At 34.3% G+C, this 27,611-nt stretch overlaps 3 protein-coding genes across 11 annotated transcripts in view; 2 read left to right on the forward strand and 1 right to left on the reverse strand.

Annotated features, from left to right (window-relative positions):
• Nucleotides 1-12,235, reverse strand: part of LOC124957614 (neurogenic protein mastermind-like) — a 171,954-nt gene extending 159,719 nt beyond the window's left edge. For 2 of the 3 annotated variants that reach the window (XM_047514655.1, XM_047514654.1), the window contains exon 1: nt 9,374-12,235. In XM_047514655.1, coding sequence (XP_047370611.1) covers nt 9,374-9,910 — 537 coding nt within the window. In that variant the 5' untranslated portion in view covers nt 9,911-12,235. The remainder of the gene's footprint in view (nt 1-9,373) is intronic. The other variant, XM_047514656.1, reaches the window with a different exon arrangement.
• Nucleotides 10,831-14,157, forward strand: LOC124957616 (elongator complex protein 4). Of its 4 annotated transcripts, none has more exons than XM_047514665.1 (7): nt 10,836-10,985; nt 12,034-12,509; nt 12,585-12,783; nt 12,844-12,879; nt 12,968-13,575; nt 13,652-13,864; nt 13,944-14,157. In XM_047514665.1, exons 3-7 carry the CDS (start codon nt 12,663-12,665, stop codon nt 14,052-14,054), a joined length of 1,089 nt encoding a protein of 362 aa, XP_047370621.1. In that variant the 5' UTR covers nt 10,836-10,985; nt 12,034-12,509; nt 12,585-12,662; the 3' UTR covers nt 14,055-14,157. The 4 variants fall into 4 exon arrangements, with proteins under 4 accessions (XP_047370622.1, XP_047370621.1, XP_047370619.1 ...); XM_047514663.1 differs by having other exon boundaries at nt 12,034-12,498; XM_047514666.1 differs by lacking the exon at nt 12,034-12,509 and having other exon boundaries at nt 10,831-10,985.
• Nucleotides 14,158-14,555: 398 nt separating this feature from the next.
• On the forward strand, nt 14,556-17,873 carry LOC124946526 (tetraspanin-7-like). Of its 4 annotated transcripts, XM_047487306.1 has the most exons (7): nt 14,556-14,821; nt 15,019-15,186; nt 15,350-15,568; nt 16,423-16,605; nt 16,837-17,049; nt 17,411-17,618; nt 17,734-17,873. In XM_047487306.1, exons 2-7 carry the CDS (start codon nt 15,124-15,126, stop codon nt 17,790-17,792), a joined length of 945 nt encoding a protein of 314 aa, XP_047343262.1. In that variant the 5' UTR covers nt 14,556-14,821; nt 15,019-15,123; the 3' UTR covers nt 17,793-17,873. The 4 variants fall into 4 exon arrangements, with proteins under 4 accessions (XP_047343262.1, XP_047343261.1, XP_047343260.1 ...); XM_047487305.1 differs by having other exon boundaries at nt 14,556-15,186; XM_047487304.1 differs by lacking the exon at nt 15,019-15,186.
• The last annotated feature ends 9,738 nt before the right edge of the window (nt 17,874-27,611 follow it).

Here is a 27,611-nt window from a genome sequence, read left to right on the forward strand (position 1 = left end):
AAATAATACAATGAAAAAAAAAAAAAAAGAAAAAAGAAAAATCGATTTACCATTATACGTCTACGAAAGTACGAAGATAATAATAATGAGAAGAAAAGAGAAAAATGAAGGAACCTGGTATGAGCATAAGGGGATCGCTTAGGGCGTTCAAATGGCATGCGTCATTCTCTCGGAATGTAACACCCTGCTGCCTTCTGTCGAAATGTAAACGTACCCTATGATGTAAATTGTCTTTCGCTACGTTCCAATAAAATTCTTATAAAAATTATTTAAAAATATTTCTCCACTACTATTCTTTACTATATTTCTTTCTTTCTCTTTCATTTTTTTCCCTTTTTTTTTTTTAATGAAAAAAAAAAAGCGTCCGATTACACGATCTTGCCGTTTTCATTATTTTCCTATTTTATATACTTGAAAGAAAATGTTTTGCGGGATTTACTTTTGCAATATTTTTTTTTTTTTTTTTACGAAAATACTTTCATTATCGCATCCCTCTTTTGTCTTAAAGATGCAAGGTCTTCAACAGATTTTTCTCGGAATAACAAAGGACGACTATGTAAAAAGTGGTTAAACTAAGATAATCATAAAATAAATCATCAATGCTTTGAGATACTCACGAAAAGTTAGAGAAAGTGGCTCCAACTAAATCAAGAATTCTTTTCGCTCCGACCATTGTTGTTGGGGTCTACTTGAGCGGTCAAAGAGAAAAGGTCGTTGATGACGTAAACCGAGATAAGAATTAAAAATAAATAAGGAAAAGGTAAGAAAATGAGGCAAATACCATTCGATAAGATTAATCGATAAGTATTGAATGCGCACACACACGAGAAATTGTTTTTGTCTCTTTATAAATAAAAGAAATATTTTCATTGTAAGTTATTCAAAATGACTTTAATCTTTTCTTTTTCTTTTCTTTCTTTTGTTTGTTTGTTTGTTTGTTTGTTTCTCAATCAAATAAATCTCTGTCTTGTAGATATTTTGATAAAAAAAAAAAAAAAAAAAAAAAAACAACGACTTTGACGAATGTTGGATTTTATAGGTCGATGGATATTATTGAAATTTTGAAAAATTTTTCAATTAAATTATCTTTATTTGATTAATATTAATATTTCTATTATACATATATGTCGAGCCCACCCAAAGAACTAAATGCGATTTCGCGAGAACTCGTACGCGTGCTTTTGCCAAGGTACCTTAGGAGCAAGGGAGAAACGAAGGATTCCTCGAACGATTCCTGGAACGATGCCTACATTTCGAGTCTTTTGTTACCATGCTTTCGAGCGAATGGAGCAGCGAGACCAAGAAGAGAAAGAGAGAAAGAGAAAAAGAGAGAAAGAGAAAAAGAGAGAGAAAGAAAGAGAGTGATAGAGTGAGAAAGAGAGAGAGAGAGAGAGAGTCCTGTCGGTTGCTTTTCGAGGATCACGCGCGTCGTAGCCATCCTCAAGGGACATCGACTCGAGTTCAAAGGGTAGTCGCGCTTCTTTAGCTAATCCGAAACGCTTTTGCCCTCGTGGAATTGTAACGCCAAAGTCGGTATAAAGAACGACATTTATAGGAGATAAAGGAAATGAGAATTAGTAGTATTAGAGATACTCGACACAAAGGATATAAAATGTGGAAGAGAAAGAAATAGAGAGAGAGAGAGAGAGAGAGAGAGAGAGAGAGAGAGAGAGAGAGAGAGAGAGAAATTGTAGATAGAATGAAATAGAAGAAAAGAGATATCATTTGACTCTATACTTTCCAAAAAAAAAAAAAAAAAAAAAAAAAAGAGAGAGAAAAAAAAAGGATAACACTCGTAAGATAATCTTGCCTTTTATTGAAGACGATTCCTCGCGAATTTAATTACCCGTATGCGTGAATAATTTATTTTTAATTCGATCGGTTTAATAGCTCCGTTAAAAGATAACAAAACCGAAAGAAAAACAAAAGGGAGGAATGGGTGGGCCTGATTATGGAAAAAAAAAAAGCAACTTTTAACAATACTTTTCTCCCACCATCGAGCTATTTCAATTTCTAAACGATTCTCTTCTACTCTTTCTATGAAAGCAGAAAACAATTTTATTCCCTTTGAATGCGAATTTACGCACTAGCGCGGCTGTGTTTAAAACTATTAAACGCGAAACAGTCATAAAACCGACTGGACGTCATAAAAAATATTGCCTTTCGCCAGTATACTCATGGCACGCTTCGAGAAGGATCGGTTTAAACTCTTGAAGAAAAAAAATATTTTGTTAGGATTTATTATTCTTTTGCTTTCGTTTTGTTCCGTTTTGTCGAGCGTACAAGTAAATAAGATATATATATATATATATATATATATATATATATATATATATACATATAAAGAAAAAAAAAATACGAAAGTTTTTAATTAACGAATAAATATTTTTAAAGATCAAATAGATTTTCTTCTATTTTTTTTTTCTTCCAATAGTTTTATTACAAATACGAGTCGAAATAACGGCGAAGGATCATATCGTTGATAAAATTTAACGGAGATAAACGGAAGCTCACTCAATTTATCTCACTTCCGTTTAACAAACCGCACTTGGTCTCTCTCTCTCTCTCTCTTTCTCTCTCTCTCTTTTTCTCTCTGTCTCTCTCTCTCTCTCTCTCTCTCTCTCTCTGTCTCTCTTTATCTATCTTGCAGTCTCGTCTCGCCTGTTGAGATTGTCCTTGATTCAGAAATCTTTTACCAACCAACAACTACGTATTTCTTCAAAGCAGGTAATTACAGACAGTCTTCTCTTGATCGAGCGACCTAAGGTAGACAGACGAATTAAAGACGCAACTCTCTCTGAAAGAGAAAAATAAAATATAAAAGTCTGATTAACGTTTGTGATACACCATCTTGGGTGGTCAAGAAGGTAACAATTTCCAAGCTTTTGGAATTTCAAGAATGAACACGTTATAAACAAGCTTAAAAATTCTTTCTTCTTACGAATAATCGCTTCAATTTGATAAAAAATGATATCTCGAAAGAAAGAAGATAACAATTTCACAAATCTCTTATCAGTGAAAATTTTCTCTTTTTCTAATATTTCTTTTTTGTTTTTTCTTTTTTCTTCTTCTTTTTTTTTTTTTTTTGGTAATTTCTTCAATCGAACGATATCGAAGGATATCGATGAATACTGAATTGGAACTACTCGTGGGAGTAGTCATGGCGCAGATTCGAGGACGGAGAGACACTTTGTCATTGCTTTGATCATAGCCTTGAGTGAGAAAGAAAAAGCAAGAGGGAGAAAGAAAGAAAGAAAGAGAAAAGATCCTGCGAATCGAATACAAGGCAATCTGCATTTCACGCAGATAAGTCCGTCTTTTAGCAAGGAAGTTGTTCTTCTCTTAGGAAGGTGTCGAGTTTAACAGAGTTTTCCTCATAGAATTCGAGTCGCTACGTACGTGACGCAGAATTTCAAGAGAAAGGTAAAAGGTGAGAGGCAGGAATCGAAACGAAACACGAAGTCGACTTACGCCGATCGATTCTTCCTCTAAGTGTCAAGGTTAGAACGAGCACGATGGACTCGAAGGAACAACCTTCGAGACGAGAAATCCGACCTTACGACACGCACCCAATCTTCCGAAGGAATTTATACAAAAACAAAAAAAAAATATTTCAAACATTGATCTCGATTTGGGAATAACCTCGACTCCGATCGTCACTGAAAAGAATTTTATCGGAAAAAAACAGGAAAAAGAAATGAAAACAAGGAGAAAATAAAAAAAAAGTACAATTCGTATTAGCAATTATCAGAATATCCGAAGAAAAGAAAAGAAAAGAAAAGAAAAGAAAAGAAAAGAAATAGAAAGAAAAGAGAGAAAAGGAGAAAACAAATTATATGAAAAATATTCGTCAAAATAGAGCTGTTCATTCGTTTCCTTTTCGATAAATATTAAAGGTTATACAACTTACTTGACGAGTATATTCTCGTCATGTCAGATTATCAAAACGGACCGATCGAATTTGTTTGACACGAACGACGAAGAGAACCCGCCCCCACACTTTGCATAATCGTTTCTCAACGCATATACATGCATATATGAGTTATCTACATGCGAACGAATGAAAAATAAATGCAAAATAAGTAACATCTCTTAAGATCGATCGATTAAGTTAAAGAAGTAGATACTAATTCGTACTACGTTTCTCTATCGTCGATTGCATTCGATCTGCATTAATCTGCATCGAAGTTGTATTAATTAATTGCAACGTTATCGGCTATGTCCGATCATCTGTTTCACGTGAGAACCCCGGTCTTTCTTGATCTTTTAAGTTCGATCGTTTGATTTTTTAGCATGGCCTGTGATGCAAATCTTGAATCTATCTCTCCTCTCTCTATCCCTCTCTATTTATTTATCTATCTATCTATCTATCCTTCTCTTGCACACATAGTATAGGTACGAACGTATTCGAGCATATACATGGGCAGCATCTTTCAACCTTTTCTCTGGATGTCCTGCCAACTTGTCGTCCAAGGTGAGCAGACCTATTTGGCGAAGGCACTTCTCGCAGTCCCTCTCTCTCTCTCTCTCTCTCCCTCTCTCTCTCTCTCTCTCTGCCTCTCTGTCTCTCTTTCTTATGCACGTTACGAGTAGGTGGAACGAACCGGCCTCTTTCTTTCCTTCTTCTCACCTTTCTTTCTTTCCCTTCTCTCGTTCGTCTCTCCATTCCGTTTTCCTTGCGCGTCGCCGGTACGATACGAAAAAAATCAGACGACAGAGAGTCGAAGTCGATCTTCCCCTCATTGGCGAACAGTCTACTCGTTCGTATGGAAAAACGAAAGATCGATACTGTCACGTTAATTTCTTGCCACTTTCAAACGCCTAATAAGTCGACGTATACATATTAAAAGCGTAGAGACGACGAATGCGTGGGTGGCAAACACTGGTTAGGTATAGCGTTCAATAACATTTCTATGGATTTCTCATATTAATCCTCTCCTCGAAATGATGAGAAAGTTTTGTATGTTTAAGAAATTTTTTCTTTTTCTTCTTCTTCTTCTTTTTTTTTTTCTATTTTTATTTTTTTCTTCCTTTCTTTCTTATCAACACAACCTCGCTATTTCCCAACAGCTATCTATTTAATCATCTATATTGTCTTAAAACGCTGTTTAAAAAAAAAAAAAAAAATAAATAAAACAGCAAAAAAAGGAAACGAAGAAAAAAAAGAAATTGTTTATAAAGACGAGGAATGAATTCGCTTCGACGAAAACGCATTTCAATACGAAGACGAAGCATACTTTTTATCGAAGATAACAATTTCGATCCCTATCGTTTTGATTTCTCAACGGGAAACAACGATTCCAAGAAGATTGCATGATAAAAAGGTGTTTAGAGGCGTGGTATCGATTGAGAAGCACTGCTTTCACGAACTCGCTCTCGTGCAACGTTCAGCAAGTGAGTCACTCTCTCTCTCTTTCTCTCTCTCCTCTCTTTCTCCTTCTCCCTCTCTCTCTCTCTCTCTCTTTATCTATCTCTCTCTCTCTCTTTCTCGAAGTAGAGTCGAATAAGAATGAACGAGAACAAATAACCTTGTGTCCGTCTCATCGTGGGCACGTTCGGTGGATGACTGACAGAAAAAGAGAAAGAGAAAGAGAAAAAGAGAGAAAGAGAGAGAGAGAGAGAGAGAGAGAGGAGAGAGAGGAGAGAGAAGAGACGAGAAGCAAATTCTCAAGTCGATTGAGAATCACTGTCGGCAATCCAGCCAATCCTATTCTTCGCTTCGCGAGATGTTGCAGCTCTGACACGTGTTATCCGCGACACCAGACAGCTTTGAATAAGAATGAACGTGGACGAGTAACGAGAGAGTGATTTCACGATTGTAGAGAGAGAGTTCGAGACGATGTCAACGCAAACGCCGGAAGCATAAACGTGCGTGTAAATATTAAATCTTTCCAAACAAAAAAGAAGAAGAAGAAAAAAAAAAAAAAAAGATTTATTTTCGAGTTTGCCCGAATACGACTGTAATGATTTCTATATAGAAATACAACAAACCTTTCCCATAATTTTTATCTCAAATAAAATATTTTCAATGAATTTAAATAGGAACTTTGCACGCTCCGTCGATAAATGTACAATATAAAGAGGAAATGCGAGATAAAAGAAAAACTCTGAAGAATCCGTCGTACGAAAGAATCTGGTACATCGCAATCGAGTTCTCGACGGAAATCACGGTTCCCACAGCTTTCCCCGCTTCTAGACTCGTGCCCGTTCGCACTTTTCGTTCTCCAACGAGAGAACCGTAACATCGCGTCAGGATTATGCTACTTCAATTGAATGAACGCCAAGAATATATAGATAGAGATGTAACGGGCTTTTAGGCATAATATTACGTACATAATCCATGTAGTGTATATATATCTATATATATATATATATATATATATATATGTACGTGTGTTACATGTACATTACAATATTATTAAAAAATATATTGTGAAAATTTATATCAACGTATCGATGATTTATTGCAAATTAAATTCTACTTTAAACAATACATATATAAAATACATACATGTACATTACAATATTATTAAAAAATATATTATGAAAATTTATATCAATGTATCGATGAATTATTGCAAATTAAATTCTACTTTAAACAATACATATGTAAAGTACATACATGTACATTACAATATTATTAAAAAATATATTATGAAAATTTATATCAACGTATCGATAAATTATTGCAAATTAAATTCTACTTTAAACAATACACATGTAAAGTACATACATGTAAATTACAATATTATTAAAAAATATATTATGAAAATTTATATCAACGTATCGATGATTTATTGCAAATTAAATTCTATTTTAAACAATACACATCCTGCTAATAGTTCATGTGATCGATCAAAAAAACATTTTGCGCGACACGAGACTTCCTTCCTACTTACAATTTATTAATAAACATTCGATCGTCACGTGATACGCTCAACATATATCTACGAAGCTTTGTATGTATATATATATATATATATATATATATATATATATATATATATAAAATAATAGTACAATGTTTATGCCAAGAATCATTAACCGCGTTATATACTGTCCCCGACATTTACTAACAATATCGACTTACGTATCGTAGTACACAAGTTTGCACAACGAAACGGAACCTACTTACGATCTTATTCCTACGTTAATATCGTGACATTGAAAAACTCGTAGCCAATCTAGTTTACAATCTCATCAACATATATAATTTTAGTCTTTAATATAATCATTTACATATTAATTATTATTCCCGAGTGTGTGTGTGTGTGTGTGTGTGTGTGTGTGCACGTGGCAATAAGAAAAATATTACAAAACAAAGCAACATCTTTTTATTTCCTAGAAACAATTTCAAATTTACTGACATTCAACCAACGTGGGCTAAAAATATTCTTTTATTTATCTCTACTTTTATATCGTAAAAGCTACTTTGTCATTTATCTCTTTTTCTTTTCCTTTTTTTTTTCTCTTTTTTTTTTTCTTTTTTCTTTTTTTTTTTTTTCTTTTCTTCTCTTTCTTTATCGACCTTTTATCAAGCTTTTATTATCATCAAATTTAACAAAAACGTAACGTACAGAATTACTTTATCCCGTCGGAACTTGAATAAATGTTAAAGTAATAACGGATTAAAGGATATCGTACAGGGCGATCGAGAAAACGTCACAGGTAGGGTAAGTAAAAGCGTCCCTGCATTGACGTAAATACAAGGTTAATACGAAGACATCCCGAGAACGACGCCTACGCGTTAACCTACGTATGTAGACTTATGCTAGTACCAAGCGATCTACAAAAGCGATGACGTCCATGCTACATCATTGCCCATCCACCTGTTCGGTCAACCTCTAAATATCATCGGCCAAGCAAACCGCGTAATGTCGTGATTCTGACACGTTAATCGCCTTGCTATGACGTCTTACCGACAAATCGATAAACGATAATGATTTACTAAGTAATTTATTAAAGCTTTTTAAATTTTATTCCAAACAATAAAATCTCTTCTATAATATAAAGACAATAATAATAATAATAATAATAATAATAATAATAATAATAATAATAATAATAATAATAATAATAATAATAGGATTTGGCGAGAAAAATATATACGAATTTAAATGGCATATATAATATATCTATGAATAAGATATCGATTTAATATTATTATTTTTCTGAACGATATTGATTAATAGATATATATTTTAATCGTATGAATAGAAATTTGTATAATACGTGAATGAGTATATACGTATGGTAATTATTAATAAAAAGATTTTATATGAATTTTCTGAGACAGGAAATTTCTAAAACAATGACAATATTTGTCATTTCTTTTAGATATCGATTGACAAAAACGAATCTTACTGTGGAAAGTTGAACGAAATTCGCTTTCAAAACTTTCTCCATTTATCTAATCTTCATCTACCCCGATAACAAAGTAAGTTTAATATATAGATCTGAAATGGAAGATGTCCTGATAAAAATACATATATAAAAATACATATATATATATATATATTCGGTTTTTTAAGGAATTAGAAAGATCGTAGGTATCGATATGGGGTAATAAATGAAATGTGAACGGCAAAAAGCGCGTTTTCTTTTTCTTTTCTTTATATCTTTTTTTTTTATTTAACAACGGCACGCATATCGTGGTGGGTTCGTCTCACCCGATTTATATATAGCGCGCGCGTTACCGAACAAAAGGAGTTTACTACGGCAAACTGCGCTCGAGCAAGGAGTTCGATGGCACGCAGTTGCCAAGCGCGATCGACTCGTCGTGATTTTCGAGAGCTCAGAGGCGCAACAAGTGGACTGGCGACTCGTTCGCGCAAAAAAAAAAAAAAAAAAAAATCATTTTCAAACTTTGAACGGAAAACGATCCACGTTCGTTCGAATTAAGAGAAATTAAAATTTATATCGTTCGAATCGAAACGTATAACGGAGGGGATGTTGAGGGGGAGGGGTGAAGGGGGGGGCGGGTGGAGTAGGGTCATCGATCGCTATTAATTAAAGAGAGATCATGTTAATGCCTGACCACTGACAAAAACTTTTGTATGTTCTAAGAAAAGAAACGTGGTAATAGAGAGTAAAGAATATAGAAGCAAAGAAAGTCAGGGTAATACGATAAAAAGTGAACGATATTAAATATTTAATGAGTGCGATAATTTTATCAATTCAAACGCCAATGAGATAAATCATTCCGTTGAAAATATTTCGAAAGAAGATCGAATGAAGATCAAGCCATCGGATTCATTTAAAAAGATCTTTCCCATTTTAGAATCTATAATAGCTCATTGACTCTATATTTATGTTAATAATTCTCGATTATTAAGATCGATATGATTAAAAGGAAATTTAGAAAAGAGCTTACCACGTGAACGCTGGAGAGACCTACGGGCTGCTCGGCCTGCTTCTTGTCCGTCTTCTTCGCCTGCCTCTTGGCCTTGCTCTCGAGAAATCGTTGCTTCAACACCAGGGTGTCCTGTATGTTTTGCTCGCATAGCCCGTTGAAGCTCTGGTCGAATCTTGGCACGCAATCGGTTTGCCTGCGACGATAACTCTCGATCCTACGCCGAAGACGATCGACGACCGCCTGCCTTTTCGGGGTGAGGACCTCACCCATGCCGGGTGCTTGACCCATTTGTTGTTGCAATTGTAGTTGCTGTTGACTTGTCACGCTCAATTGTCCGACGGCATTCAGATCATGGATAGAGGCGGTCGTAGCTACGGAGTTGGATTGACCGATAACAGGATTTCCAACAATATTTGTCGGTCCATTATTATTATTGTTGGTATTGTTATTGTTATTACCGTTTGGGCCCTGCCCCACGCACACAGATATGGAGGCAGGGGCAATGCCGGGGGGGCCTTGCGAGGGCTGGCGAGGCAGAAGCCCCCCGGCCTCCATACAGCCCCCTAGATCCACCGCAGAGTAAGCCAGCTCAGTGATAAGCTATTGCAATTCGTAAGACAAACAAGTCCTCCTCTTCGTTCTTGTCTCTGTCGGTAGATTCGACGGCGACGTTGACCTCGTCAGTAGCCCTCGATGCTACCCGTTTGAGCATCCTCCATCGGCAGCTGACAGGCGAGCCGACAACGAGCGGCATTTGACGCGCTCGATTCACCTCCTCCTCCTCCTCCTCTTCCTCCTCCTTCTCTTCCTCCACTTCCTCAAGTTGCACCGAATCCTTACTCGACGAGTTCACGCATAAACGGGAGAATAGTAATAATACTAGTAGTAGTAGTAGTAGTAGTAGTAATAGCAGTAGTAGTAATAGCAGTAATAGTAATAGTAGTAGTAGTGATGATGGTAGTGGTGATGGTAGTAGCAGTAGTAGTGGAATAGTAGTAGTAGTAGTAGTAATAGTAGTAGTAGTAGTAGTGCTAGTGGTAGTAGTAGGTAGTAATAGCAGTAGAAGCGGAAGATAAGAAAGAAGACACGTTCCACGTGAGCGTGACCGATCGCGCACTCTCGATCTTCGGTATCCGTATCTCGCGCGCTTCTCTCTCTCCCTCCCTCCAACCCTCCCTCCCTCCCTCTCTCTCTCTCTCTCTTCTCTACCCCCCTCTTTCTTTCTCTCTCACCCTCACCCTCGGTCCCTCTTCCTCTCTCGCTCTTTCTAACAAATACTCTCTGTCTGTCAATGGACGCGCGCGTGCGCGCGCTTTAGCGAGAGTCTCGAGGAGGCGAAGAGCGCGCGCTTCGTTCCGCCGTCGGAAAACCGCTCGGCACTCATCGTCGTCGTCGCCGTCGTCGTTGTCGTCGGCGGCGGCGGCGGCGGCGGCGGCGGCGGCGGCGGCGGTAGCAGCAGCGGCTGTATGCTGGCGGTAACGGTGGTGGTGGTGGTGGCGGCGGTGGTGGCGGTGGTGGTAGTGATGAAAGTAGTGGTGGTGGTGGTGGTGGTGGTGGTGGTGGTGGTGGAGGTACGACGACGCCACGAGGGATATGGCAGAAGAGAGGGGGAGCTTACGAGGGGGGGAGGGTACGTATGGACGGACGCACGCACGGCCGACCGACCGGTAGAGAAACACAGAAAGAGAGAGAGAGAGGGAGAAGTTAAAGGAGTAAGGGAGGATGAAAGAGAGAAAGAGAGAGAGAGAGAGTGAGCGAACGAGTGACTGGGAGCGGGAGGAAAGGACAGGCTGTGGCGCGCTTCGAACGTCGGCACAACAGGTAGTCGAAAGAGCGTGCCGCTGCCGCTCCGCTACTACCCACTCGTGCCACCGACAGATGACAGGAGCGCGAGATGGAGCCCACCGATGGAGGGAGGGAAGGGAAGGGAGGGATGGGGTGGGGTGGGGAGAGGACTGTCAAGGGGAAAGACCCAACGAACGGGGTTTCGCTTGCCTTCGCACAACCGGCCGAGCTGCAGCAGCTTCGACCTACGACGGACGTCGACGGCGTTGCGCTTCCCTTCCTCTTCTTCTGTTTTTTTTTTTTTTTTTTATTCTTTCTCTCTCTCCTATCCTCTATTTATGCGTCATCTCTTTCTAATATTTATCTTCCTCCTCAAACTTACTACACTCTCTACCAAAGTATCTTAGCAACGACGCGACGAGAACGTCAATCCTTCGACTATATGCTTCCTCTCTCTCTCTCTCTCTCTCTCTCTCTCTCCTTCTCTCTCCTTCTCTCTCCTTCTCTCTCTTTCATATTTCACCTTCCATATTCTATTTCCTCTTTCGTCATAATTATTATTCATTCGTTCATTCATTCATTCATTCATTCATTTATTTATTTATTTATTTGTTTATATATTTATTAATTTATTTACTTATTTATTTATTTATTTATTTATTTATTTAATTATTTGTTAATTTATTAATCTATTTATTTCACTTAATTCTTTCAATTAATTTACAATTATATTTTCAAACGGTCGAACTTCTTTTCAAACTTTTGACCTCGAGATATTTATAATATCACGTGTCATTGAGCGTCGGCATCGAACGCGCCGCGCATAAGATCCTTTAGCAAACAATATTACATAACCTCACTTTTAAGTATCTCTAACGCGTCAACTCACGCAGCAACGACACTATGACGGCGGCAACCTCAAACTGGCACGTTTCCTCTGTCAAAAGTTTGAGGACGTTTCACGCGAACGCCTTCGAAGGACCGAACAGACACGTAGCCCGAACGACACTTTGGATTCGGCTCCTCGTGAGCGCGCGATGCCATTAACAGAACTGCGCGTGGGTACGGAAGCATATATCGTTCAAACGACGAACCATAATTTCTTGCTGGTTAACAGTGCCAACTTGCGGCGTCTCCTTGAAACAGAGAGTCTTCTTCGATTTGACGCCATCTATGAAAGCGTTAAAATTGTCGAAGTATCTTTACCGAGCGTTCCTACTTAATTTCGTTCTTATTGATTTTATCGACGTAAGAAGCGACAGACCGGCCTTGATATCGGACGAAGATATAATAGTGATTTATGTTAGCGTTAAAAAAAGAAAAAAAAGAAGAAAAGTTTATAACAGTTCTACCGCAAGGTTATCTTTTTGTACATTGTTGTTTGTTTATTTACTCGATTATTACTGTGATGAATGTTTAAAACAATCTTTTCATTTTTATGTAGAAAAACTTGTAATAAATTGTGAAAAAATACCTGATATATTTGTTATATGATCAATCAGATCATCAAAAGACTTTAATAATGACATCTGACAAATCTAAAAATAGAAAACAGTACCCTCAAGTATTAGGTACGATTTTTTCTCGGAGAACTAGACAGCTTGTTTTATCTACTGGAATACCTTTTTTGGATTACAAAATAGGTTAGTATACTTTGATTGAATTTATAGAATGAATCCAAATTATTTCAAGTTATGTTTTAGGTGACGGTCTACCTGTTGGATCAATATTTTTAATTGGTATGTATACTACTATATAGCAATAATAATGTATATTATTACTTTTCTAATGTAACATGTGTTGACAATAATTACATCATCTTTACAGAGCAAGATACTTATGGAACTTATGCTAATATGATACAGAAGTATTTTATAGCTGAAGGAATAGTTATCGGTAATAATTTATTAATAGCTTCTCTAGATAGAAAACCTTCTGTTTTGCTTTCGGAAATACCAAATCCAACAAACTCTACAAATGAATATAAATTACAACCGTCGGATGAAAAATTGAAAGTTGCATGGAGATATAAGAGATCAACTTTATCTGATTTATATGGAACATTTGGGCATGAGTATGATCTTAGAATATCAATGAGTAAGCAAGTTATTGATAAGGCAAAAATAACACAATGGCATGGATCTACAGAAAAGAATATAAAAAATTATATTTTTGAAAATCCTGCTTATGAAGATCTATTAGAAACTATTGCTAAAACTTTAAAGAATGAAATGCTTATCCATTCCGATGAGCTACATAAAACCAATATGTTGAGGATTTGTATCAGTTCTTTGGGTTCTCGAATGTGGTTTTCTGATTCTGAAGAGAGTACACGTGCAGACATATTTAAATTTCTATATTGCTTGAGAGCTCTATTAAAAAGTTCTTATGCCACTGCAATTATAAGTATTCCAATTCAGAACTTTGACAATAGTGTAGGTTTTATTAAATTACATTTATACTTACATCCAAAACATATGTTTGTACATAATTTATTTAAAAATTTATTAGGTTAATTTCGTGGAAAGACTTGAGCACTTATCGGATATTACTATCAAATTAGAATCTTTTAGTGGTTCTGCGAAAGAAATAAATCCTCTTTTCAAAGATTATCATGGTCTATTACATATAAAAAAAATACCGATCTTAAAAACATTGCCTCCTGATGAACCTGAAACAACAGATCTTGGCTTTAAATTACTAAGTAAAAAATTTGTAATAGAGGTAAATATACTTATTAATTTGTAATTAAATATTATCACTTTGTATTATGGAATAATATACATGTTATACGTAATTGCAGGAACTTAATCTACCACCCATATCAGATAATACCATTGAACGTGAACAAGACGAAACATCAGCTACTGGTATTTGCTCAGCCGGTGGAAGGAAAAATCTTTTAGATTTTTGATATTTTCTTATTGTATATTTTCAAATTTAATTTTTTATATTTATAAAGATCCGGTAAAAGTATAAACTATAATCAAAAGATTATAATCGAATTCACACAAATATATCTTCTCTTTAATTTACCCTATTTACATATTACTATTTATATACGTTTGTATACTATAACATTATATAGGATTTATTTAACGGGAAAGGTATGGCGTAGTAGTTGAATTAATGCAGACTGGAGGAGATAAGCTTCATGCACACTTACAATAATGCGCTTAAAACTTTAGCGTTCTGTAATACGCAACGCAAAATATAAAAAACGATACATATTCAAATAATTAAACTTGAAAGCATATTGAAGATAATTAAATTACTGATAATAATAAACGTTTATTGCCTTTAATATTTCTTGGATAACATATTTTTTTTTCAATTTAATAATATTATTTATATATAAATAACAATTTGTAAAATTAAGAATATTGTTATTAATTAATTATAATTAATTATTAATTAATTTCTCGTGAAAATTATATATGGCAATGATGTTTTTTTTTTTCTTTTTTTCAAATGTTATATAGAAACAGTTACTCGATTCTCAGAATAATTCTCATTTCTATTTTCATCGATGAAAACCGCACCTGAATGAACGAACGCAAAACTCATGGATAAATGTAGATATCGATGCATATGGGGGGCCTTTCATCCCCTCTTTTCTCTTCCGCACCTTTCTATTTCCTTCCGGTTCCATGCGGCTGGTCGCGCATGAGGGCACGCAACGTGAGTATGCTAACAGATGCCAGAGTTTGTATGGCACTGTACATCTATCGAGCTCGTGCGAGCGTTTCAGTATTTGAGCACGCGCGAGTAAGTGAACTTCGTAATCGAATCGTACCAAAGAGCAGATATTATAACGCGTCATCCCTTTACGATGTCATAATTTTCGTTATTATTTTTGTTTTTTTTTTTTTTTCAAGTGAACAACGTGAAACTTTAACATGTTGATTATATATTAACAACAATAATAAAATTAAATTATATTAAAATACATTATAACATTGCTTAATATTCTTATTGTTATTATGGAAAATAAAAAGCTAGCATTGTCACGAGCTTTCGTATGCTGCACGAATATTATTTTTTTGGTAAGTTTATACATATATATATATATATAAAGAAAAAAATTGAACGGGCTATTTTAATAACTTGAGGTGACAAAAATTTGCCATATATTTGTAATCCATTGTTATAAAAAAAAAAAAAAAAAAAAAAAAATATATATATATATTTATTTTACTATGATTTCAGATATCTGGTTTTATTCTAATGTCATTGGGAGCATTATTATTAGCTGACAATGAAAGAATTTTACTATCACGCTTATTAGGACTCAGTGATGTTCTACCTGATCAACCACTATTCTATTACTTAGCTTTTGCCATCTCTGCTTTAGGATTTTTCATAGCGGTAACTGGTCTTTTTGGATGCTGGGCAGCATGTCTTTTCAATCAATGTATTACGATATCGGTAAGAATTTTTTATTCATTATAAGAACTTAGCTCAACGAATATTGAATATATTTTCCAAAAGCTTTTTTCTTTTTTTTATTTAGCATGTATTATTGTTTAACGAAAGAGAAAAGTAAAGAAAACAAGTAATATCTATTAGTATAAATAAATTTCAAAGATAAAAATATAATAGAAATCGAAGAAATTAAATTGAATGATCTCAAAGAACGTGCTCCTATTTACGAGCTGATGCACTTATAAAAACAAAGACTCGTTCGGTCTAATGCCCACGTAATTAAGCCGATGAAATCTTGACTTTTCTTGATCTACATGCCAGCTACGCAGATTTTACTTTGAAATCGTTCCTCGAGCCTAACTAAAACCAGATTTCCCGCTTTTGCACTGCCGCGGTCACGCGTCGTTGCCCGGAAACGGATCTACACGTACCCAGACACGCGTGCTCACAAAAGGAGGGCGAGTATGAGCTCTCCACCTAAAAACTATTATTATTCTGATATAGCTTGTTAACCGAGTACATTTAACGCGAGATCCACAATATATATAAATATATATATATATATATATATATATATATATATATATATATAATTATTAGAAAAGAGAGTTATCATAAGAAAAAAAAAAAAAAAAAAATAGAATATAAATGAAAATAACAGTCAAAGAAACGAAGCATGAAAGTACGTAAGTTTAACTGAATTTATGTTACTTTCAAAATCGAATCAGTTGGAAGAATATTATGCTGTAATTCAAATTATATCACTTTAAAAATTCTAACATATTCCTATTTGATTTTATCGATTTTATCTGGATAATATTATAACGTTTTTTATAAATGAACTCCTCTATTTTCAGTATATAGTGACGATTATGTTATTACTACTTAGCGAATGTACCGTATTCATTGTCGCTATATTCTGGCCTTACTTATTGGGAATCGATGTTAGACCGGCCCGATTGATAAGGGCATTACAACGTAGTTACGCAGTTCCAGGACGAGAACAATTCACAGCAGCTCTTGACTTAGCACAAACCACGGTACGTATACTTGTAGTATAAATTAGAAAATTTCTATAATTTAACTTTAATGTATTCATGTAATAGAATAATTTTTTTTATTTGAAATTTATTAAGATAAAGTTATAACGTATGTATGATCATTCATTTACTCATGAAAGAAAAAAAAGAAAAAATTATAAAGAGTAATAAATGTCGATTTTATGTTCTCCATGATTTTACTGTTAACATGAATTTCATCGAATCGTATAGTTTTCCTGTTGTGGCATAAACGGAAGCAACAATTACGGTACTTCATGGTGGAGGCTGCAGGAAGTTGGTCGAAGAGAATTGGTAGTACCTCTCAGTTGCTGCACCCTGAATAACGCCAATGAGACGGACTCCTTCCTTAACCCTGAACCTGCCAATCTCACTCTCTGTCAAGCTTTAAATCCCGCCGAACATCAGTATGCCCGGCACACGACGGTAGGAATACATAATGAGGAAGTTATTAACAGGGACGAAAAAAAAAAAAATAAAAATGATAGTCTGAATTGAACATAAGACAAAAGCGTTTATCTGTTTGATAAATATTTAATGCACATTTGACAGAATTTTCATCGAACTCCTATATAACGCGTTTTATTTTCCTTTGGATAAGAATTGAGATTGTCAAGTGACATTGACGGGTACTTTCGTTCGAAACCCGTATCAACGTGTCATAACGTGATAAAAAAGAACCAGTCATACGGGTTAGACTTTCGATAATAATTCATTTTCAATCTCATGTTTTTCTCGTAGCGTGCAATAAATTTCAAGAATTAGAATTTCAATGTTAACTTTTCAGGGATGTCTGGAAATGATCGAAAAATGGACGCAAGAGCAAGCGTTAATCTTACTCGCCATCGGTCTGTCGATTATCTTCGTCGAGGTTAGCGTCCTCTTAAGTACTTTCTTCGCATGCTCGAAGAATAACAAGAGAAAGAAATCGCAAACCTCGACGTTTACTTCTACGCAAACCCTGAGTCCCTTCAATGAGAACGATCATGATTTTGGTAAGAAAAATACTTCCTTCTTTTTCTTTTTTTTTTCTTTTTTCTTATAATCACAAATAAATCAAACAATAAATTATTTACTTTTATTTTTTTTATTTTTTTTTTTTTCTTTTAGGATTAGGAATAGAAAATAGAATGCATATGTCCGGTACAACGTTCGGAGCGAAATCATGAAGATGGTCGGGGGGCAGCGAGAATTTAGATGAAAAAAAAGTGATCGAGCACGAATACGATAAACCAACGAGACAAAATGGAAGAAGTATAATCGAGGATTGGAAAGATTCTCCGAAATATGATGAAAATATTATTAGAAGCGATCAACTTTACGAGGAACGAGCTGTCGATGTAATCATGGATTATCATAATCATCAACATAATTATCGTCAAATAGAAAATATTTCCTCGGAGTCCAACAAACAGATAGGATTATCATCGTTAAAAATCGATATTCCGAAAGAGAATGAAGGGAGCAAAGAGAGTGTTATAAAAATTAAACGACCACAAGGTGGTGGTACCGTCAGAAGTATACCAATAAAAGATTATCAAACTTCGATAGCTCAGAACATAGGTACGTTAAGAAGATCGATGGCACCGCAATTGCAATTTGAATCTTTAGTTTCCGAACCTGAAAAAAATATTTCAATGATTCCATCAAAACAGAGAATATCCATTATTAATAACGATACCTCGAATATTCAGCAATGTTCAATGTTTCCGTTAGAGTCTGAAAAATCGAATAATCCTTGCCACGAAATTTCAAAATCCCTCGATACGCTGACGAGAAAAGAGGACAGCGTCAACGATGGAAAGTCCATGGAAAGCGTTCGTAAAGGGAGCGTTCGCGATTTCAATGATACGGCCAATTACTTTCGCAGATCGTATAGAAAAAGGTTAAGCTCCAATTGTCGCAAAACACGAGATAATAAAGATGATAAGGAGTTTGTTCGTACGCGTGGTCACGTAGGTCAGAAGATATATGTTTACGAGGAGAATGCTCGTCGTAGCGAAAGAAATTTTGATCCTATTCTTGAATCGAGGAAACATCGTACTATCGGTGTACCTTTGGTTGGAATGCATAATGCTTGTGGATTACCCGTTATAGCGTCTTGGAACGATGCTGAGATTTTTCAACCTCTTCGAACGAGTACCACGGTCTTAGGAACAATGGCTCCTGTTTTAGGAGGATCTAGATTATCTTCGAACCTTCGAAGAAGAACACATCCCAAGAGAAGAGCTCCAGATCCAACTCGATCCAATCACACACTAGCTCGAGTCGTTAAACGCAACGATTCTAAAAGATCGACTGTAAAAGGTAATGATGAAAACAATACGAGGAGAAAGAGAAATCGCTTATCTTTCAAAACCGTAAATCGTCCTAATATATCCTCGAAAAATTCTTTCAAACGAACTGTTCGAGGTGGAAAATATACACTTGGAAAAGCATCTTTAACGAATACTTTGGATAGAAAAGTTTTCAAAGGGAATGCGAAAAGAAGAACTCTTTATGCCAAAGATGACGGTGAGGAAGCTGTGCAGGCTTTAAAAAATTTGTGCTTAAATCCATTGGCGCGAAATGAATCTCAGGAGGATATGATATGGTGATCAAAAATGTTACCTGCAACAAAACGAAGGATGTGATTTTCGTCTTTGTTTGTTTGTAAATAAATGGACGGTATAAATAATTCATTGATCCAAAGATTTTCTGATAAATGAAAATCCTTGCTGCCCTCGTTGATAAATCAATCATGTGCTTAGCGTAACTCATTCTACTTATTTTAATTAAAAGTATGATTTCGATGTAACCAACGTATTTAGAATTTTAGAATTAATTAAAATATGAATATCTATCCTCATTGATTATACGAAATATCAAATTGTTTTGTTACTATGATCTTTAAAAATCATTATTGTTTTACGATCTAGTAGGTATGAATATATCATACAAATAAAATAACTCAACTCTTCATTATTTTTACAATGTTCTTTATTAAATAGTCATTAGTTCAATATTACTTTCGATGAAACGTATATTATGTAAGACATAATACATATATATTACATCGAAACTAATATCGATTTCTCAGCTCTTACATTGATTAATTTTAGTTAGAAGAATGGTTATTTTAACAAGTGACTATGAATACTCGTATCGAATATAGCATATATGAGAATAATATAGAAAACAATGAAATTAATGAAAATATGATATTAATTAGAGCTGAAAGAAACTAATTACTTCCATAATGTTAAGTAGCCATTAGGTAGATTATACTTGTGATAATACATAAAACATGATAGACATTACAACGAAAATAATATCGTGCCCAGATCTTAGGTTGATGCTTTTGGAGATCGTTGACTATATCAATATGCTTCAAAATTTCATTGACCAATTACAATCAATGATGTTCATTCAGCAGATTCCAAAAGGCAACTGCATGGAACTATCAAAATCGTTCCTTTAATAAAATAAAAGACTATTTAAATCACCAAGTTTTAAATACTTGGTGATCTTTTTGAATCCCGACGATTGATATATTTCTATTTCAGCAATAATCGGTAAAGTAAATTTCTGATTTATCAGCAAACGATAACAAAGTTCTTCTTTGGAATCAATCTTAATTGATAGTAAAGTGTATTCAGGTTAACCATTAGTTAGAAAAAATTTATTTTGTCAATAGTCAGTAAAGTAAGCTCTTTACTATCGCTTTACGGTAAAGTAGATTCCAATTTACCGTCGGCCAATAAACGAATTTCTGTTTGATCAATGGTTGGTAAAGTAAATCTCTTCATTGCTGAATTATGGTAAAACAGACCTCTTCATAAGTTTTTTCTACTTTTTCTTTGAATGAATTGATCACGTGATAATGTGGATTTTTCGTGCTTTCTTTTCTAGACGCATTAAGTACAAGTCAAATTTTGAAAAAACAATAATATATAAGTAAATTAAAGTTATCATTATATATCGTAGTTGTCTTAATAGCTACTTTCACGTGATGAAACTAAAGGAATCGATGTAGCCATTTGTTAGGATGCAAACGGATTTTTATATTAAGACATTATTAAATCAACTTTAACATATTTGTAGGTAATATAGAACATTGAAAAATTGTTTAAAGTCAAGTTTTATATTAATTCTTTTTTTCTCTTATTAATTCATATTTTATCTTATTTATTATTATTTATTTTCATTTATTTTTATTTTTTATTATGTTTCCTTAATTATGTTTTTATGGTTAAATGTTATATTTTCTATTCTACTTAGTTATTTTCGCCTTTATATCCTTAAAATTTTGTCATATTTTAACTGTAAATATTTGACTAATGACATGAAGAATATAAAATATAATTTAATCTATTTAAGAGAGTATATATTCCGTATTTCAGTAGTTTATCTTTAGTTATTAATACTATCAACTGATGATAAATCCTGCTTCAGGTAATTTGTTGATAATAGTCTATAACTTTCTGAAAATTGAAAAAACGTATGATAGATTTTTAAGAAATTTTATAGTCATTATACATACCTATCTTTTCTTTTATAAATGAAATAAGTATAACATTTTCTCATTTCAGAGGATAACAAAGAATAGCTAAATGTCTTTTAAAGAAATCGCTAGATAGCGTTATATTATACAAGGGTTATTACCCTTACAAACATAATAAGTATACATTTTTAATAGATATTTATTAATTGTTGAATTGATAATCTCTGAAAAGTAAATTCTTCTGCTATTTCAAAAAGAACAGAACATACTTTACGCGATACTCAAATGTAATAATATTAAATTAATATTATGTTTATATCTTAAATAATAATTATATAATTTTGTGTCGAAAATTTTATGAACGATTCCATAATGTTTTCATTTAATTGATTTAATATTAAGTTTGAAAAATATATTTGATGAAAATATCTTTGTAACATTTTGAATTTGCGGGTTGAATATTTTCTTAGTCAAATGCATAAGCAGCGACTCTCTTTGAAAATATCATCTATTTCTATGTCGCTTCAAAGTCCATCATGGTCCATCAAAATGATTTTCCGCCATTTTTCGCCTTCCCCCTTTTGTACCATGAAACCGTTTAAACGTAAGATTCTAAAGTCCTGTCCTGGCAAGGGTGGCGAGACGTGAGGGTAGTCGATATATTCTTATTTCCGTACAAAGCCTTTCAATTTCCCTACAGAGTCTTTGATATTTTGCAAGACGAGGGTTGCTTGCCTCATGCTTGTAACGCGTTCTGACCAAGTCTCTCTACGATTTCGATCTTCTTTTTTTTCTCTTCTTTCCTTCTCTGTCAAACCTTTTTCCAATCCGTCTTTTCTTTTGAATAAAAAAGAAAAAAGAAAAATGAAAAAAAAAGAGATTACATAAGAAAAAAAATCTAAATTACGTAAGGAAATTTTACATAAACGAACAATATAAATAAATATAATAATCATAATTTTTACGATTAAAATTATATATATATATATATATATATATATATATATATGTATATATATATATAATAGCATACATAATGATATATCAAGATTTGTTTTTCTTATGGATATAAAATTAATATATACATTAACTAAACACAATTTACAATGTAGCACATTTTTCGAATGCAACTACTACAAGTGCATGCGTTGCACATGCTCTAGTGAAAACATAAAGATGGTCAATGGACCCTCTTCGAGACTCCAATACAGTCACCTCTTGCTTTCACAAGCACAAACGGAAACGATAAATCGTCAATGGACACTTTGGTATGGGGACGCACGGAGGTTCGTAGCTAGAACGAAAAGAAAAAAAAAAAAGAAAAAAAAAACCAGGAATAAAAGAGAGAAAAAAAATCGTGTGCTACAATAGCAGAAATCGTGGAATTTCGTGCATCAGACGATGCACAGGATAACTTAGAAAATGTTATGTCGGAAAATTCGTCTCGATAACTCTATGTTACCGGAAGGATTTTCTTCAATGATAAACTATCAAGAAAGAGGTAAAGAGATGTCTCCTTTCAAAAAGTAAATGATTCTACGTAAAAAGGAGAAAAAAAAAGCATTTGGTATACATCCTGAACATGATGACGTTTAGTTGCGGATACTTCGCAATGATGTATCGTTGCTCTTATGAAGAGGTAACCTTAAGAAGTGCATTGTGTTCCTTTCTATAATATCACGAGACGTAGGAAGACGACGTTAGTTACGCATTAAAAAATTTGTTCCGTTTAAATGAGCACGTTTTCTATTCGTAACCTTTCCAACCCTTTTTGATGTTCACCGCCGAACATTACAGTCTTAGTCTGAACGTTTAACATTCTAGATATAAACCGATAAAGATTTCAATATTTCAATCGAATTAATTTAATAAGAAATATCACTTCCTTATCAATTAAATGATAAACCTAAGTATTACGATCGAATATAATCTTGATTTTATTTTAATATTCAATTTGGTTATATATTTCGTTATATATATATATATATATATATATATATATATATATATATATATATATATACATATATATATTTCCATTTAATTAGCAGAAATTTATATGGGAAAAGAAATGTTAAGAAAAATTGATGGAAATTTATAAAACAAATATAGATATAGATACAATTCTTTTGAATCTATTGCACGTTCTTGATTCAATAAGAAAGGTCTATAGAAATCTGAAAAATCTGAGTAAAATGCGGAAAACAGCGTGATATTTGGATAAAGATTCTTCTTTTAGCGGTATCTTAGAAATTCTAAACATCCTTCACAATATCATCCTCTCGAGCTTTCATCGGGCTTCGGTATTGTCCATAGCGTGATGACCAAAGTGAACGGAGAAAGGAGACAGCCTACCAATCGTTTCCTACGGAAAGAAGATAAATCGTGAATGATGCAAATGATGAGTTGACGTGCTAACGCCGTTGCAGGTCCTCCAGAAGATGGATTTTTGGAGGTGCCTCTTGATCGAAGAAAAACTCGAAGAAAGGGAGAAGAAGGATAAAAAAAAAAAAAAAAGAAAAGAAAGGAGTAACATTGGACCAGTGAAAGTTGGCTCAAATGACACTCGAGATAAATGTCCTTCTGGCGTTACACGCGGATAGGATCTTTAACATTCTATTTTTCTCTTTCTCTTTCTCTCTCTTTCTCTCTCTCTCTCTCTCTGTCTCTCTCTCTTTCTTTAAATTCACTACTAGCCTTTAAAAGGTCCATGCGAATCATGAATACGTTTTCACGCACATTTTCCAGTATGATTACTACAAAAGAAAAGGTAACGTCTTTTTTTAATCACAGAATTTAGATTTATAGTTCGCATTCTATCCTATTTTTATATATTACAGTTGTAAAGCTAATTGAAAAGATTGATACGAGAAAGAAAAATTGTTATCAATGAAATATAAAACGTGGAATAGAATTCGTTGAAAGAATTAGAAAAACATTTGTAAACTATTAGATTAATGTTAATTAATATAATCCTTTCTTTCTTTCTTTTTTTCTTTTTTTTTTTTTTTTCTTTTTTCCTAAAATGTTTATCAAACTTATTTTGTATCAGTATTAAGATGCTAGAAAAATGTTTTCTCGTTTTTGTTAGTCGATGCGGCTAGAAGGTATCGGTCTTAACTCAGCGAGAAATCGGGGATCATTAGATGAACGGTCGGTTCAACCCCGAAAGGCGACGGATTCTCGCAACTGTCCGGTTGACCCAAATCTTTGAAAACCGAAAAACTGACGGACCGAACGGAATTCCTTGCAGATGGGGCTGTTACGCGATGGAACATACATAAATTTTCCTTTTCTGCCTGTAGAACCTTTTGTTGCGGAACGGTTTTCCTTCTCTCTTTTTTTTTTTTTTTCTTTCTTTCCCCTTATCCGTTCTAAAGCAAAACTACGCTCGTACTTTTTAGACAAAAAAATGTTCAACGTCCTAGCCATTGGGAACAATGAAAGCGAATGGATGCATTCAATAATCGTATCTCTATTTACATACCTGCTACAGTATCTGTCTTTTTTTTTTTCTTTTCTTTTTTTTTTTTTACATTTGTTCACCTAAATAATAAAAATGATAGAGTTATATGATATGCTTGACATCATTCAATTTGTTATATTATATATCATTGTTTTTAAATGTTATTAATTATAAATGATATGTATTATTAATTTTCGATATTGACACTTCAACATCATTTTTTTTTTTTTTTCGTATGCCTTGGAATAAGGAAAAAAGAAGAAGAAGAAGAAAACAAAAGCATAGTAGTTCTTCTTCCAATTTTCCTTCCGGACAATATACTCCTTTTTTTTTACTCTTTTACTATCCTTCCTTTAGACTGTCACGAGTATTTTAGATTCTTTGGGTAACCGAGGAAACCACAACCTATCATGAGTTTACGACAGGACACTTTTTAACTTGAGCTCATAGGGTTTACGATATTTTGACGGCCCGCGGTCGTACCGCGAGAGTAAAGAAAGATGTGTCAAAAAATAATGATTATGACACTGGTCGAAAGAATCACCCATTATTTTCACCTTCAAATCAATTATTTTTAATTTAGACATTATACGTAGAAACTTTTAACGATCATTTAAAACAAAATTAAGATTAAGATAAACTTCATCGTTTTTTGTCAGAATAAATTTTTAAAATTTGTACAATAGTCATGAAAGTTCGTGTCATTCAAGGAAAATGTGACGATACGATGTTGTAGAAAGTACCATAAAAAGGGGAAAATCATGTAAATATCCGGTCGATAATCTCGTTGACATTTGCCGCCAATGGATTAGATGATAAATTCATTTTGTTGTATAAAAGCAAAAAAGAAAGAAAAAGAGAGAGCGAAAGAGAGAGAGAGAGAAAGAGAGAGAGAGAGAGAGTGAGAGAGAAGAATAAAGCATACGTGCCTTGGAGATCTAGGAAAGGAGTTGTATAGGATTTAAACGATGGTTCGAATGAATTTGAAGGTAAATGGATATAACTGACGTTGGATGAACGTATTACGCTTCGACGAATCTTGTCTCCTCCTTTAATGCCAATGTTTGGACACACGATAGAAAAAGGCTTGGACTTTCTTCCTTTTTTGGGACGTATAAACAGTCGTTTATCTTGTTCGACGAGGAATGCATTCAACCGAACGTCAGTTCTTTCGATTTACCTTGTGATTCCGCACAACGTGCGTTTCCTTCACGTTCATTCCTTTTTGATCTAAGCAAACCAGCCAATAACACAAAGCGTAAAGGTATATTTAGAGATGACTATAACGTTTCCTCTTTCTTATATACATACTACTTTCTTTTACGGATCTGCAAACTCATAATATAATAACGACGTAAACTTGGAATTGATTTACCTATCTATTTTGAAATTAACGCGTTATATTTTATCTTATGGATACGATTTACGCTTCCTGGAACGTTTTAAAGCGCGTGCTTATTCGATAGACACGCGCGAGCAATCTGTAGCACGCTTTCAAGACACGTCCGCCATATGCTTGTAGATGATTCCGTCGTCGTGATAGTTTGCGAAACCACTTTTCGTAATGATCAGTCTAATCTTCTTCGTGGCAAGGTTAAGCGGGATCTCGACGACTTCTCACGGAAATCGACAATTCCGGTATTCCTGAAATAGAAGATTTTCGAAGCTCTTAAAATGTAATTCTTGGTAAACGAGACATATAATAAAGAAGATATTTTACGTTCAACGAATTAAAGATTGATTATATTCTTTAACATTTAACTATATATATATATATATGTACCTATTAAGTAAGAAAGAAAGAAAAAAAGAAAGTAAGAAAGAAAGGGAAAAAAAAAAGAAAAAGAAAAAAATAGGGATAGACTTTTCTGTTGGTTCGAGTGGGATGATTAAAAAAAAAAAAGAAAAGAAAAAAGAAAGGAGAACGAGGAAGAAGTAAAAAAGAAGAAGAAGAAGAAGAAAAAGAAGAAAAAAGAGAAAGAAAAAACGCGAGTAAAAAAACATATGCGGAAGCTGTAGCTGTCATAAACGATCAACGTCAAGGGCGAGGCACGATATCGGAGATTTTTTCTCTGTCAATGGAAAACTCGATTTCGATGGAATTTAAAAAAAAAAAAAAAAGAAGAAAAAAAGAAGAAAAAAAGAAAAAAAAAGAAATCCTAAGGAGCAAAGGACGCATTACGTATCGGTCAGGTTCAAATTGGTTTTCGTTCGTTTCTAGTTTTCTTCTTCCTCTTTCTCTCTTCGCGTTGCGGTTCGCACGCGGTAATGTTACCACTCTACTCATATCATATTACTAGACGAATCTCTAAGTAGGATTGCATAAGATCCGCAAAACTTTTGCTCGAGTTTCGACTGGTCGAGTAGCGATCCCTTTTCCGAATGGAAGAAACGCGGAAGGAGAAGATGAAGAAGAAGAAGAAGAAAAAGAAGAAAAAGAAGAAGAAGAAGGGGAGAGAAAATCTCTCCTTTTTTTCTTTAAGACTACCAAAAAATTCCTTGGAAATAAAATTTTGCCTCTTTCGATCCATATCTCTTCTATCTTTTTCTTTCTTTCTTTTTTTTCTTTCTCTCTCTCTCTCTCTCTCTGTCTTTCTGTGTTCCAGGTGCATCGTTTGAAAGATTTTTTTTGGTCGAATAAATGGAGGACCGAGAGAGGTAGCCGAAAAAAAGAAGAGATCGCGGGTCCCTTCTCATCTTACTTTTCGAATCGGCGTCAATCGACGGCCAATCGACATCGACCGAGTTCGCAGAAACTCGAGCCCGTGACGTAACAATGGCGACTGCTCCTTTTGGTAAGTCGAGGAAACTCCTTCCTCCTACCGGCTCGTACGCGGTCCTTCTATCTCGAACGGACATCTCTAATCTTCTCTTCTTCTTTCCCTTTCCTTCTCCTTCTCCTTTCTTCTTTATCTTCTTCCTCTCCTTTTTCTTTATCTTCTTCTGTTTCTTTATCTTCTTCTTCTTCTTCTTCTTCTTCCTTATCTTCTTCTTTTTCCTCTTCTTCTTCTTCTTTTTCTTAAGAAAGGTTACGTAAGA

Source organism: Vespa velutina, chromosome 2 (assembly GCF_912470025.1).
Source record: "Vespa velutina chromosome 2, iVesVel2.1, whole genome shotgun sequence".
Lineage (NCBI taxonomy): Eukaryota > Metazoa > Arthropoda > Insecta > Hymenoptera > Vespidae > Vespa > Vespa velutina.

Excerpts from the sequence above, each read along its gene's own strand:
- LOC124957616 (XM_047514666.1), top strand. The coding sequence starts at position 12,663 with ATGACATCTGACAAATCTAAAAATAGAAAACAGTACCCTCAAGTATTA. Across the intron at positions 12,880-12,967 it reads TGGATCAATATTTTTAATTG|AGCAAGATACTTATGGAACT; the intron begins GTATGTATACTA and ends TCATCTTTACAG. Across the intron at positions 13,576-13,651 it reads TTCAGAACTTTGACAATAGT|GTTAATTTCGTGGAAAGACT; the intron begins GTAGGTTTTATT and ends AAAATTTATTAG.
- LOC124946526 (XM_047487304.1), top strand. The coding sequence starts at position 14,726 with ATGCATATGGGGGGCCTTTCATCCCCTCTTTTCTCTTCCGCACCTTTC. Across the intron at positions 14,822-15,349 it reads CGCGCATGAGGGCACGCAAC|ATATCTGGTTTTATTCTAAT; the intron begins GTGAGTATGCTA and ends CTATGATTTCAG. Across the intron at positions 17,619-17,733 it reads TGAGAACGATCATGATTTTG|GATTAGGAATAGAAAATAGA; the intron begins GTAAGAAAAATA and ends TTTTTCTTTTAG.